Source organism: Belonocnema kinseyi, chromosome 10, assembly GCF_010883055.1.
Source record: "Belonocnema kinseyi isolate 2016_QV_RU_SX_M_011 chromosome 10, B_treatae_v1, whole genome shotgun sequence".
In the NCBI taxonomy this organism is placed as follows: Eukaryota; Metazoa; Arthropoda; class Insecta; order Hymenoptera; family Cynipidae; genus Belonocnema; species Belonocnema kinseyi.
In genome coordinates this window covers 44,783,673-44,796,912 of record NC_046666.1, presented here as the reverse complement: position 1 = coordinate 44,796,912, position 13,240 = coordinate 44,783,673, and the positions used below count along the sequence as shown (strand labels likewise).

General features: G+C 21.0%; 1 protein-coding gene across 1 annotated transcript in view; it reads left to right on the top strand.

Annotated features, from left to right (window-relative positions):
• Positions 1 to 927: 927 nt before the first annotated feature.
• LOC117181767 overlaps positions 928 to 13,240 on the top strand; it is a 14,302-nt gene continuing 1,989 nt past the window's right edge. Inside the window, exon 1 of the mRNA XM_033374734.1 lies at positions 928 to 1,141. Coding sequence (XP_033230625.1) covers positions 1,022 to 1,141 — 120 coding nt within the window. The 5' untranslated portion in view covers positions 928 to 1,021. The remainder of the gene's footprint in view (positions 1,142 to 13,240) is intronic.

Here is a 13,240-nt window from a genome sequence, read left to right as displayed (position 1 = left end):
TAAAACACTATAAATCTGTAAAAGTATATATGTTTTTTAGCTACAAACTGTATTAAAAAAAAAATTGTATTCAAAAATACGTGAACATAAAACTTTCTCCGGTAATGTATTGAAATTATAAAGCATAATTTATGATTTATATCATATACATAGCTATGTAACGATATATTTAAAATTTTAATTTTAAAAGTATATAATTAGTTTTCATTATATAACTACTCATTAATAATTGTGAATCATTAGAATAATTATATAATAAACACTTAATATTCGAGTGATAAATAAATATGCAGTACATCATTTGCATTTATGGTAACTCCTGTAATTGTAACTGCGGTGGTAACTCATTTTCAAAATTCTCTAACTTAAGCAATTACCGACGCGGAACGTCTGAAAAATGCCGAAAACTGCGAAGGAACTCCGAGGAGTTGACCCACAAACCAAGAGGGCGCTTTTAGCAGTCGAATTTTGACGGAGTCTCTTATTCCATTCCATGAGCAATAACTCATCTCTGCTACTACCTCATACACATACACTGTCGAGGCAAGGGACTGCTTTGAACTAAAAAAAAATTTCAGTCAAGAAAGAAGAAAATTTCAACACAATTGTTTAATTTCCAAGCTAAAAGACGAATTTTTTACAAAACAGTGAAGGTTTCAAGCCGAAATTATTAATTATTATCAGCATTTAAAATATTTTTTTTCGATCTAAGTTACTTGAGTTTTCATTTATTTTATGAACACACTATAAAAGTATAAACTTTGCTTATTAATTTGTATAAAATTAATTTGTTTAATTGTAACAAAAATTATTTTACATCTATCCAATTTGAATTTTCGCGGTACTTTGACTAAAACAGCTAGCGCCACCTCCATATCTGGCAGATGTCGCCACTCTAGATTTATAATTTTCTCAATCCCTCATTTCTAACCTCAAAAATCGGAAAAATCATAAAAACAATAAAACGATGAGCATTCAGTATTCTTTTTTTTAATGATTATAATAAAATAACCGAGTTAAAATGGAAGATACTTCAGTACGTGTATGCGATCTTATGTCATATCATAAAGAACTGGAGCAAGAAGAATTATTTTTGACTGCATTGGTGTCCAAAATCGATAAACAAATACATGCTCTCCAGGTGCGTAATTTTATTTTTATTTAATAAATCATGATTTTTTTATTATTCGCAAGCATTTTTTAATTTAAATTTAAACAAGATAAATTTTTGACTAAAGACATGAACTATCAACGAAAAAAGATAAATTTTCAACGAAAAAAAGAAGTCAATTTTCCGACCAAAAAGCAACAATTTTAGAAAAAAGTTCGACTTTCAACCATAAAATATTTAAATAATAAACTAATCTTTAATCGTCTTTGTTAAAAATGTACCTTTTTGGTTGAAAACTAATGTCTGGACAATAATCTTATTGTTTGAAAACTCCTCTTTTTGGTTAAAAATTGGTTCGGAAATTCATCTCTTTTTGTTGAAAATTAATTTTTTTTAACAAAAAGGTTAATTTTCCACCCAAAAAACGAATTTTTAATAAAATTCGAGAATTTTCGACCACAAAGTTGAATTTTTAATCAAATTCAAGAACCCTCAACGAAAAAGTTCAATTTTCGAGTAAAAAAGAAGAATTTTAAAGAAAAAGATTAATTTACTACCAAAAAAGTCGAATTTCTAATAAAATTCAAGAATTCTGAACCAAAAATTGATTTTTTAAATGAAATATAAGAATTTTCAAACAAAAGAATTATTTATTAACCAATAAAATAAGAATTTTTAATAAAATTTAAGAATTTCCAACCAAAAGATTAAATTTTTGAAGAAAAAGATTAATATACTACCAAAAAAATGAATTTTTAACAAAATCCAAGAATTCTCAACCAAAAAGTTTAATGTTCATCTGAAGATGAATTCTTAAACAAAAAGATTAATATACTAGCAAAAAATAACATTAATTTTTAATAAACTTCCAGAATTCTTAATCAAAAAGTTGACTTTTTAAAGAAGAAGATTTATTTACGACCAAAAAATATTAATTTTCAATAAAATTCAAGAATTCTCAACCAAAAATTGATTTTCAAACTAAAATAATATTCTAATAAAATTTAATATTTCTCAAACAAAAATGTGAGTTTTTAAGGAGCAAATATTTATCTTTTATTTTTAAGAAGGAAGTTCAAATTAAAATCCTGGTTTGTTAAATTTTTAACCCAAACGGTACATTTTTGAAACAAAAAGAATAATATTTTCTATTAAAAAGGAAGAATTTTTCATAAAATTCGAGAATTCTTAAACAAAAAGTAAAATTTTCGACTAAAGAAGATAAATTTTTAAACAAAAGGAGTAATTTTTATCGAAGAACAAAATTCAAGCATTTTCAATCGAAAGGTTTAATTTTCATCTAAAGAAGATGAATTTTTAAACAAAAGAAGAAATTTTTCAAATAAAATTCAAGAATTCTAAACCAAAAAGTTGAATTTTTAATAAAATTCTAGAACTCTCAACGAAAAAGTTCAATTTTTAAATAAAAAAGAAGAATTTTAAAGAAAAACATTAATTTGCTACCAAAAAAGTCGAATTTCTAACAAAATTCAAGAATGCTGAACCAAAAATTAAATTTTTAACTGAAAAATAGGAATTTTTAAACAAAAAAATTATTTATTACCCAAAAAATAAGAATTTCTAATAAAATTCAAGAATTCTCAACCAAAAAGTAAAATTTTTAAAGAAAAAGATTCGTTTACGACAAAAAAATATGAATTTTTAATAAAATCCAAGAATTCTCAACCAAAAAGTTTAATGTTCATCTAATGAAGATGAATTCTTAAACAAAAATATTAATATACTAGCAAAAAAAAATATTAATTTTTAATAAACTTTCAGAATTCTCAACCAAAAAGTTGACTTTTTAAAGGAAAAGATTCATTTACTATTAAAATAGATGAATTTTCCATAAAATTAAAAAATTCTCAACCAAAAATTTTAATTTTAAACTAAAAAAGATGAATTTTCAAACAAAAAAATTAATTTACTATTAAAAAAGATACGACTTTTTCATCATATCCAAGAATTCTCAATCAAAAAATTGAAATTCAAATTAAAAAAGATGGATTTATAAAAAAAAAAGATTTATTTACTATCCAAAAATATAAATTTTTAATAAGATTCAAGAAATCTCAAAAATAAGTTTAATTTTTCAAGAAAAAGATTCATTTACTATTCAAATAGACTATTTTTCAATAAAATTCCGGAATTCTCAACTAAAAATTGATTTTTAAACTAAACAAGATGAATGTTAAAGAAGAACTTTTAATAAAATTCAATATTTCTCAAACAAAAATTTTAATTTTTAAGGAGAAAATATTTATTTTTTATTTTTAAGAAAGAAGAATTTTTAAACAAAAAGATTAATTTACTACTATAAATGACGAATTTTTAATCAAATTCAAGAGTTCTTTCAAGTTTTATAAAAGTAGTTAAACTTAAAAACCCAGTGTTTAAATTTTTGAACTAAAAATATGAACTCCTAAACAAAAAGATTAATTATCTGCAGGAAAAGAACAATTTTTAAACAAAATTCAAGTATTCTCGACAAAAATGTTGAATTTCCAACTAAAAGAGAAGAATTTTTAAACAAAAAATTTAATTTGCTATTTAAAAGATTAATTTTTAATAAAATTCAAGAATTCTCAACCAAAAATTGATTTTTAAACTAAACAAGATGAATGTTTAAACAAAAATATTAATTTACTACAAAGAAATAAGAACTTTTAATAAAATTCAATATTACTCAAACAAAAATTTGAATTTTTTATTTTTAAGAAAGAAGAATTTTTAAACAAAAAGATTAATTTACTTTTAGAAATGAGGAATTTTTTATCAAATTCAGGAGTTCTTTCGAATTTTATAAAAGTAGTTCAACTTAAAAACCTAGTTTTTAAATTTTTTAACCAAAAATGTTGAATTTTCAACTAAAAGAGAAGAATTTTAAGAGAAGAATTACTAAAAGAGAAGAATTTTGTACACAAAAAGATTAGTTTCCTATCTAAAAGATTGATTTTTAATAAAACTCAAGACTTTGAAACCAAAAAGTTGAATTTTCAACTAAAAAAAGATGAATTTTTAAACGAAGGGGTTCATTTTCTACCAGAAAAAAAGAATTTTCAATAAAATTCGAGTATTCTCAATAAAAAAGTTGAATTTTTAAGGAAGAAAGAATTTATTTTTTATTCTTAAGTAAAGACGTTCAACTTGAAAATCTACTTGTTAAATTTTTAACCAAAAAAGATGCATTTTTAAACGAAAGAATAATTTTCTATTAAAAGGGAAGAATTTGCAATAAAATTAGAGAATTCTCAACCAAAAAGTTGATTTTTTAATCAAATTTAAGCGTTCTTAACCAAAAAGTTTAAGTTCAATCTAAAAAAAATAATTTTTTAACAACGATTAATTTACCATCTTAAAAGATGGATTTTTAATAAAATTCAAGAATTTTCAACCAAAAAGTTGAATTTTCAACTAAAAAATATGAATTTGTAAACCGAAAGATTAATTTTCTACCAGAAAAGAATTTTCAATAAAATTCAAGAATCCTGAAACAAAAAGTTGAATTTTTAAGGAAGAAGGAATTTATTTAATTTTGAAGAAGGAAGTTCAATTTAAAAACCTAGTTGTTAATTTTAAACCAAAAAGATGCATTCTTAAACACAAAGAAAATTTTTCTATTAAAAAAGAAGAATTTTTAATGAAATTCAAGAATTCTCCACCAAGAAGCTGAATTTTCAACTAAAAAAAGAAGACTTTTCAAACAAAAGGAATCACAAAAAGTTAAAGTTTAATCTAAAAAATGAATTTTTAAACAAAAAGATTAATTGAACATCTTAAGAGATGGATTTTTAATCAAATTCAAGAATTTTCAACCAAAATTGTTGAATTCTCAACCAAAAATTTTATTTTTTTATATTTTTTTTACAGTTTTTAAATTTTTAAGAAAGTAGGTCAACTTGAAAACCTAGCTATTCAATTTTGTACGAAAAAGATGAATTTCTGAACAAAAAGGTTAATTTTCTAAAGAAAAAAAACACATTTCTAACAAAATTCGAGAATTCGCAACAAAAATGTTGAATTTTCAAATAAAAGAAGATTTGTTAAACAAAAAGGTTAATTTTTTCCCAAAAAACAAAGTTTTAACCAAATTTAAACATTCTTAATGAAAAGCTTTAATTTTCAACCAAAGAAGGTAAATTTTTTTAGAAAAACATTAATATACTGCCAAAAAAAATTTTTTAAATATAGTTCAAGAATTCTCAACAAAATAGTTGAATTTTTAATAAAATTCAAGAATGCTCAACAAAAAGTTCAATTTTCCAGTAAAAAAGGAGAATTTAAAACAAAACGATTAATTTACTACCATGAAAAACGAATTTCCAAGAAAATTCAAGAATTCTGAACCGAAAAGTTGAATTTTTAAAGAAAAAGATTCATTTACGACCAAAAAATATTAATGTTCAATAAAATTCAAGAATTCTCAACCAAAAATTGATTTTTAAACTAAACAAGATGAATGTTTAAACAAGAATATTAATTTACTACCAAGAAAGAAGAACTTTTAATAAAATTCAATATTTCTCAAACAAAAATTTGAATTTTTAAGGAGAAAATATTTTTTTTTAATTTTTAAGAAGGAAGTTCAACTTAAAAACCTGGTTTGTTAAATTTTTAACCTAAAAGATGCGTTTTGAAACAAAAAGAATAACATTTTCTATTAAAAAGGACGAATTTTTCATAGAATTCGAGAATTCTCAAACAAAAGTTGAATTTTCAACTAAAGAAGGTAAATTTTTAAACAAAAGGATTAATTTTTATCGAAGAACAAAATTCAAGCATTCTCAATCAAAAAATTTAATTTTCAACTAAAGAAGATGAATTTTTAAACAAAAGAAGAAATTTTTAAAATAAAATTTAAGAATTCTAAACCAAAAAGTTGAATTTTTAATAAAATTCTAGAACGCTAAACGAAAAAGTTCATTTTCTAAATAAAAAAGAAGAATTTTAAAGAAAAAGATTAATTTACTACCAAAAAAGTCGAATTTCTAACAAAATTCAAGAATTCTGAACCAAAAATTGAATTTTTAAACAAAAGACTTATTTACTACCCAAAAAAATTCGAATTTCTAATAAAATTTAAGAATTCCCAACCAAAAGATTAAATTTTTGAAGAAAAAGATTAATATACTACCAAAAAAATGAATTTTTAACAAAATTCAAGAATTTTCAACCAAAAAGTTGACTTTTTAAAGGAAAAGATTCATATACTATTTAAAAAAGATGAATTTTCAATAAAATAAAAAAAATCGCAACCAAAAATTTTAATTTTAAACTAAAAAAGATAAATTTTTTAACACAAAGATTTATTTTCTACCCAAAAAATACGAATTTTTAATACAATTCAAGAATTCTCAACTAAAAATTGATTTTTAAACTAAAAAAGATGAATTTTTAAAACAAAAATTGATTTACTACCAAAAAAGAAGAACTTTTAATAAAATTCAATATTTCTCAAACAAAAATTTGAATTTTTAAGGAGAAAATATTTGTTTTTTTATTTTTAAGAAGGAAGTTAACTTAAAAACCTGGTTTGTTAAATTTTTAACCCAAAAGATGCATTTTGAAAGAAAAATAATATTTTCTATTTAAATAATATTTTCTAATAATAATATTTTCTAATAATTTTCTATTAAAAAAAAAAAGAATTTTTTATAAAATTCGAGAATTCTCAAACAAAAAGTTGAATTTTCAACTAAAGAAGGTAAATTTTGAAACAAAAGTATTAATTTTTATCGAAGAACAAAATTCAAGCATTGTCAATCAAAAAGTTTAATTTTCAACTAAAGAAGATGATTTTTTATACAAAAGAAGAAATTTTTAAAATAAAATTCAAGAATTCTAAACCAAAAAGTTGAATTTTTAATCAAATTCTAGAACGTTGAACGAAAAAGTTCATTTTCTAAATAAAAAAGAAGAATTTTAAAGAAAAAGATTAATTTACTACCAAAAAAGTCGAATTTCTAGCAAAATTCAAGAATTCTGATCCAAAAATTGAATTTTTAAATAAAAGACTTATTTACTACCCAAAAAATTCGAATTTCTAATAAAATTTAAGAATTCCCAACCAAAAGATTAAATTTTTGAAGAAAAAGATTAATATACTACCAAAAAAATGAATTTTTAATCAAATTCAAGAATTTTCAACCAAAAAGTTGACTTTTTAAAGGAAAAGATTCATATACTATTTATAATAGATGAATTTTCAATAAAATAAAAAAATTCTCAACCAAAAATTTTAATTTTAAACTAAAAAAGATAAATTTTTTAATACAAAGATTTATTTTTTACCCAAAAAATACGAATTTTTAATACGATTCAAGAATTCTCAACTAAAAATTGATTTTTAAACTAAAAAAGATGAATTTTTAAAACAAAAATTAATTTACTACCAAAAAAGAAGAACTTTTAATAAAATTCAATATTTCTCAAACAAAAATGTGAATTTTTACGGAGCAAATATTTATTTTTTATTTTTAAGAAGGAAATTCAATTTGAAAACCTGGTTAAAATTTTAACTTAAAAGATGTATTTTTAGACAAAAATAATAATTATCTATTAAAAAGGAAGATTTTTCAATAAAATTCAAGAATTATCAACCAAAACGCTGAATTTTCTAATAAAAAAGAAGAATTTTTAAACAAAACAATTAATTTACCATTTTAAAAGATGAATTTTTAATAAAATTCAAGAATTTTCAACCAAAAAGTTGAATTTTCAACTCAAAAAGATAAATTTTTAAACAAAAAGATTCATTTTTTAATTTTCAAGAAAGTAGTTCAACTTGAAAAACTATTTATATTTTTTTAACCAAAAGTTAAATTTTCAACTAAAAAAGAAGAATTTTTAAACAAACGGTTTCATTTTCTACCAGAAAAGAAGAATTTTCAATAAAATCTTAGAATTCTCCAACAAATAGTTGAATTTTTAAGAAAGAAAGAATTGATTTTTTATTTTTAAGAAAGCAGTTCAGCTTGAAAACCTAGTTGTTAAATTTTTAAAGAATTAATCATTTTCTATTAAAAAGGAAGAATTGTTAAACAAAAAAATGTTCATTAAAAATTAGAGAATTCTCAACCAAAAAGTTAAAAATTTCAACTAAAAACAAACAATTTTAAACAAAAAGATTCATATATATATAAGATATCATCTTAAAAAAAGATTAATTTTTTACCAAAAAAAAAAAACTAATTTTTAATAAAACTGAAGAATTCTCAACCAAAAGGTTGAATTTGTAAGTTCGAAAGAATTTTTTTTAATTTTCAAGAAATTTTTTCAACTTAAAAACCTGGACTTTAAGTTTTGTACCAAAAATATGAATTTCTAAACAGAAAGATTAGTTTTTTATAGAAAAAGAACAAAATGTAAGAATTCTCGACAAAAATGTTGAATTTTCAAAAAAAAAAAAATGAATTTTTAAACCGAAAGATTAATGTACTACCAATAAAGAAGAATTTTTAATCAAATTCAAGTGTTCTCACCTAAAGAGGTAAAGTTTAATCTAAAAAGATGAATTTTTAATTAAATTGAAGAATTTTCAACCAAAAAGTTTAATTCTCAACTAAAAAAGATGAATTTTTAAACCAAAATATTAATTTACTTACAAAAGAAATACGAATTTTCAATAAAACTTAAGAATTCTCAAACAAAAAGTGGAATCTTTAAGGAAAAAAGAATTTTTTTAATTTTTAGGAAAGTAGTTCAACTTAAAAACCTAGTTTTTAAGTTTTAACCAAAAATTTTGAATTTCTAAACACAAAGATTAATTTTCTACAGAAAAAGAACAAATTTTTAATAAAATTTCATAATTCTCCACATAAATGTTGAATTTTCAAACAAAAACTTTAATTATCAACTAAAAAATTTGAAGTTTTCAACCGAAAGATTAATTTACTACCGGAAAAAAAACTTTTTAAAATAAATTTCCAGAATTCTCAGCCAAAAAGTTGAATTTTTAAGGAAAAAATAATTGTTTTAATTTTTAGGAAAGAAGTTCGACTTAAAAACCTTTTATGTTTTGAACCAAAAGGATGAATTTCTAAATAAAAGATTAATTTTCTACAGAAAAAAATTTTTTTATAACAAAATTCAAGACATCTTAACAAAAATGTTGAATTGTCAACTAAAAGAGAAGAATTGTTAAACAAAAAGATTAATTTTTTATCAGAAAAGAAGAATTTTCAATAAAATTAGAGAATTCTCGACCAAAAAGTTGAATTTTTAAGGAAAAAAGAATTTTTAAGAAAGTAGTCCAACTTAAAAACCTAGTTTTTAAATTTTGAACTAAAAATATTAATTTATAAATAAAAAGATTAATTTTCTACAGAAAAAGAAGAATTTTTTGACAAAATTCAAGATTCAATTCTCGACAAAAATGTTGAATTTTCAACTAAAAGAGAAGAATTTTTAAACCAAAAAATTAATCTACTATCAAAAGATACATTTTTAATCAAATTCATGGATTTTGAACCAAAAAGTTGAATTTTTAAAGAAAAAATTCATTTACGACCAAAAAAGATGATTTTTTAATCAAATCCAAGAATTCTCAACTAAAAAGTTTAATGTTCATCTAAAGAAGATGAATTCTTAAAGAAAAAGATTAATATACTACAAAAAAATGAATTTTTAATAAAATTCAAGATTTCTTAACCAAAAAGTTGACTTTTTAAAGAAAGAGATTCATTTACTATTAAAATAGACGAATTTTCAATAAAGTTCAAAAATCCTCAATCAAAAATTGGAATTTTAAACTTAAAAAAATGCATTTTTAAACAAAAAGATTAATCTAATGCTCAAAAAATACGACTTTTTTTATCAAATTCACGAATTCTCAACCAAAAAGTTAAATTTTAAGCTCAAAAAGAAAAATTTTTAAACGAAAAGATTAATTTACTACAGAAAAAACGACTTTTTAATCAAATTCAAGAGTTCTCAACCAAAAAGTTGAAGTTTAATCTAAAAAAATGAATTTTTAAACACAAAGATTAAATTATCATCTTAAAAGATGGATTTTTAATGAAATTCAAGAATTTTTAACCAAAAAAGATGATTTTTTAAACGAAAGAATAATTTTCTATCAAAAGGGAAGAATTTTCAATAAAATTAGAGAATTCTCAACCAAAAGTTGAATTTTAAACTAAAATAGAAGAATTTTTAAACAAAAAGATTCATTTTCTACCTGAAAAGAAGAGTTTTCAATAAAATTCGAGAATCCTTAAACAAAAAGTTGAATTTTTAAGGAATAAAGAATTTGTTTAATGTTTAAGAAGGAAGTTCAACTTGAAAAACTATGTGTTAAATTTTTAACCAAAAAGATGAATTTATGAACACAAAAATAATTTTCTATAGAAAAAACGATTTTTTAAAACAAAACTCAAGAATTCTCAACCAAAAAATTGAATTTTTTAATAAAAAAGAAGAATTTTTCATAAAAAAGATTAATTTACTACCAAAAATGACGAATTTTTAATCAAATTCAAGAATTCTCAACTAAAAAGTTCAAGTTCACTATAAAAACATGAATTTTTAAACAAAAAGATTAATTTACCATCTTAAAAAATGAATTTTTAATCAAATTCAAAAATTTTCAACCAAAATGTTTAATTTTCAACGAAAAAAGATGAATTTTTAAACCGAAAGATTAATTTGCTTACAAAAGAAATACGAATTATCAATAAAACTCAAGAATTATCAACCAAAAATATGAATTTCTAAACATAAAGATTAATTTTCTACAGACAAAAAAAAATTAACAAAATTTAAGAATTCTCAAAAAGAATTTTGAATTCTCATCAAAAATTTTGATTTCTCAACCAAAAAGTTGATATTTTAACGAAAAAAGAAGAATTTTAAAACAAAAGGATTAATTTTTTATCAGAAATGAAGAATTTTCATTAAAATTAGAGAATTCTCAATCAAAAAGTTAAAAATTTAAACTAAAAACAAAAGCTTTTAAACGAAAAGATTAATTTACTACCAAAAAGTCGAATTTTGAATAAAATTCAAGAATTCTCAATCAAAAATTGGAACTTTAAACTAATAAAGATGAATTTTTAAACCAAAATTTTAATTTAGTAACGAAAAACAAGAAATTTTCAATAAAATTCCAGAATTCTCAACCAAAAAATTGAATTTTTAGGGACGAAAGAGTTTTTTTTTAATCTTTAAGAAAGTAGTTCAACTTAAAAACCTATTTTCTGAGTTTAGAACCTAAAATCTGAATTTTTAAACACGAAGATTAATTGTCTACAGAAAAAAAACGAATTTTTAAAAGAAAACTTAAGAATTCTTAACCAAAAAGTTGAACTTTCAAAAGAAAAAGAAGAATTTTTAAACAAAAAGATTAATTTTCAACAAAAGGAGAAGAATTTTTAAACAAAAAGATTGATTTTTGGTCAGAAATGAAGAATTTTCAATATAATTAGAGAATTTTCAACCAAAAAGTTAAAAATTTTAACTAATAAAAAAAATTTGAAACGGAAAGATTAATTTACTACTAAAGAAGACGAATTTTAAATAAAATTCAAGAGTTCTCAATCAAAAATTCGAATTTGAAACTAATAACGACGAATTTTTAAACCGAAATATTAATTTAGTAACGAAAAACAAGAATTTTTCAATAAAATTCCAGAATTCTCAACCAAAAAGTTGAATTTTTGAGGCAGAAAGAAATTTTTTTAATTTTTACGAGAGTAGATCAACTTGAAAACCTAGCTATTCAATTTTGAACCAAAAAAATGAACTTCCGAACAAAAAGATTAATTTTCTACAGAAAAAACAACAACACATTTTTAACAAAATTCGAGAATTCTAAAAAAAATGTTGAATTTTCAACTAAAAGAGAAGAATTGTTAAACAAAAAGATTAATTTTCTACAGAAAAAAACAACACATTTTTAACAAAATTCGAGAATTCTCAACAAAAATCTTGAATTTTCAACTAAAAGAGAAGAATTTTTACACAAAAAGATTAATTTTTGATTAGAAATGAAGAATTTTCAATAAAATTAGTGAATTCTCTACCAAAAAGTTAAAAATTTTAACTAATAAAAAAAATTCAAACGGAAAGATTAATTTACTACCAAAGAGGACCGAAATATTAATTTAGTAACGAAAAACAAGAATTTTTCAATAAAATTCCATAATTCTCAATCAAAAAGTTGAATTTTTAAGGACGAAAGAATTTTTTGTTAATTTTTAAGAAAGTAGTTCAACTTAAAAGCCTATTTTTTTGTTTTGAACCAAAAATCTGAATTTCTAAACACAAAGATTAATTTTCTACAGGAAAAGAACCAATTTTTAACAAAATTTAAGAATCCTCGACAAAAATGTTGAATTTTCAACCAAAAAATTGAATTTTCAATTAAAAAAGATGTATTTTTCAATAAAATTCAAGAATTCTCAACCAAAAAGTTGAATTTTTGAGGCAGAAAGAAATTTGTTTAATTTTTAAAAGAGTAGATCAACTTTAAAACCTAGCTATTCAATTTTGTACAAAAAAGATGAATTTCTGAACGAAAAGATTAATTTTCTGCAGAATAAAACAACACATTTTTAACAAAATTCGAGAATTTTCAAAAAAATGTTGAATTTTCAACTAAAAGAGAAGAATTGTTAAACAGAAAGATTATTTTTTTACCGAAAAACAAAATTTTAATAAAATTCAAGCATTCTCAATCAAAAGGTTTAATTAAGAACTAAATAAGATGAATTTTTAAACAAAAAGATTAAGTTTCTATGGAAAAAGAACAATTTTTTTACCAAATATCAAGAATTCTCGACAACAATGTTGAATTTTCAACCAAAAAATTGAATTTTTAACTAAAAAAGATAAATTTTTCAATAAAATTCAAGAATTCTCAACCAAAAAGTTGAATTTTTGAGGCAGAAAGAAATTTTTTTAATTTTTAAAAGAGTAGATCAACTTCAAAACCTAGCTATTTAATTTTGTACAAAAAAGATGAATTTCTGAACGAAAAGATTAATTTTCTGCAGAATAAAACAACACATTTTTAACAAAATTCGTGAATTTTCAAAAAAATGTTGAATTTTCAACTAAAAGAGAAGAATTGTTAAACAGAAAGATTATTTTTTTACCGAAAAACAAAATTTTAATAAAATTCAAGCA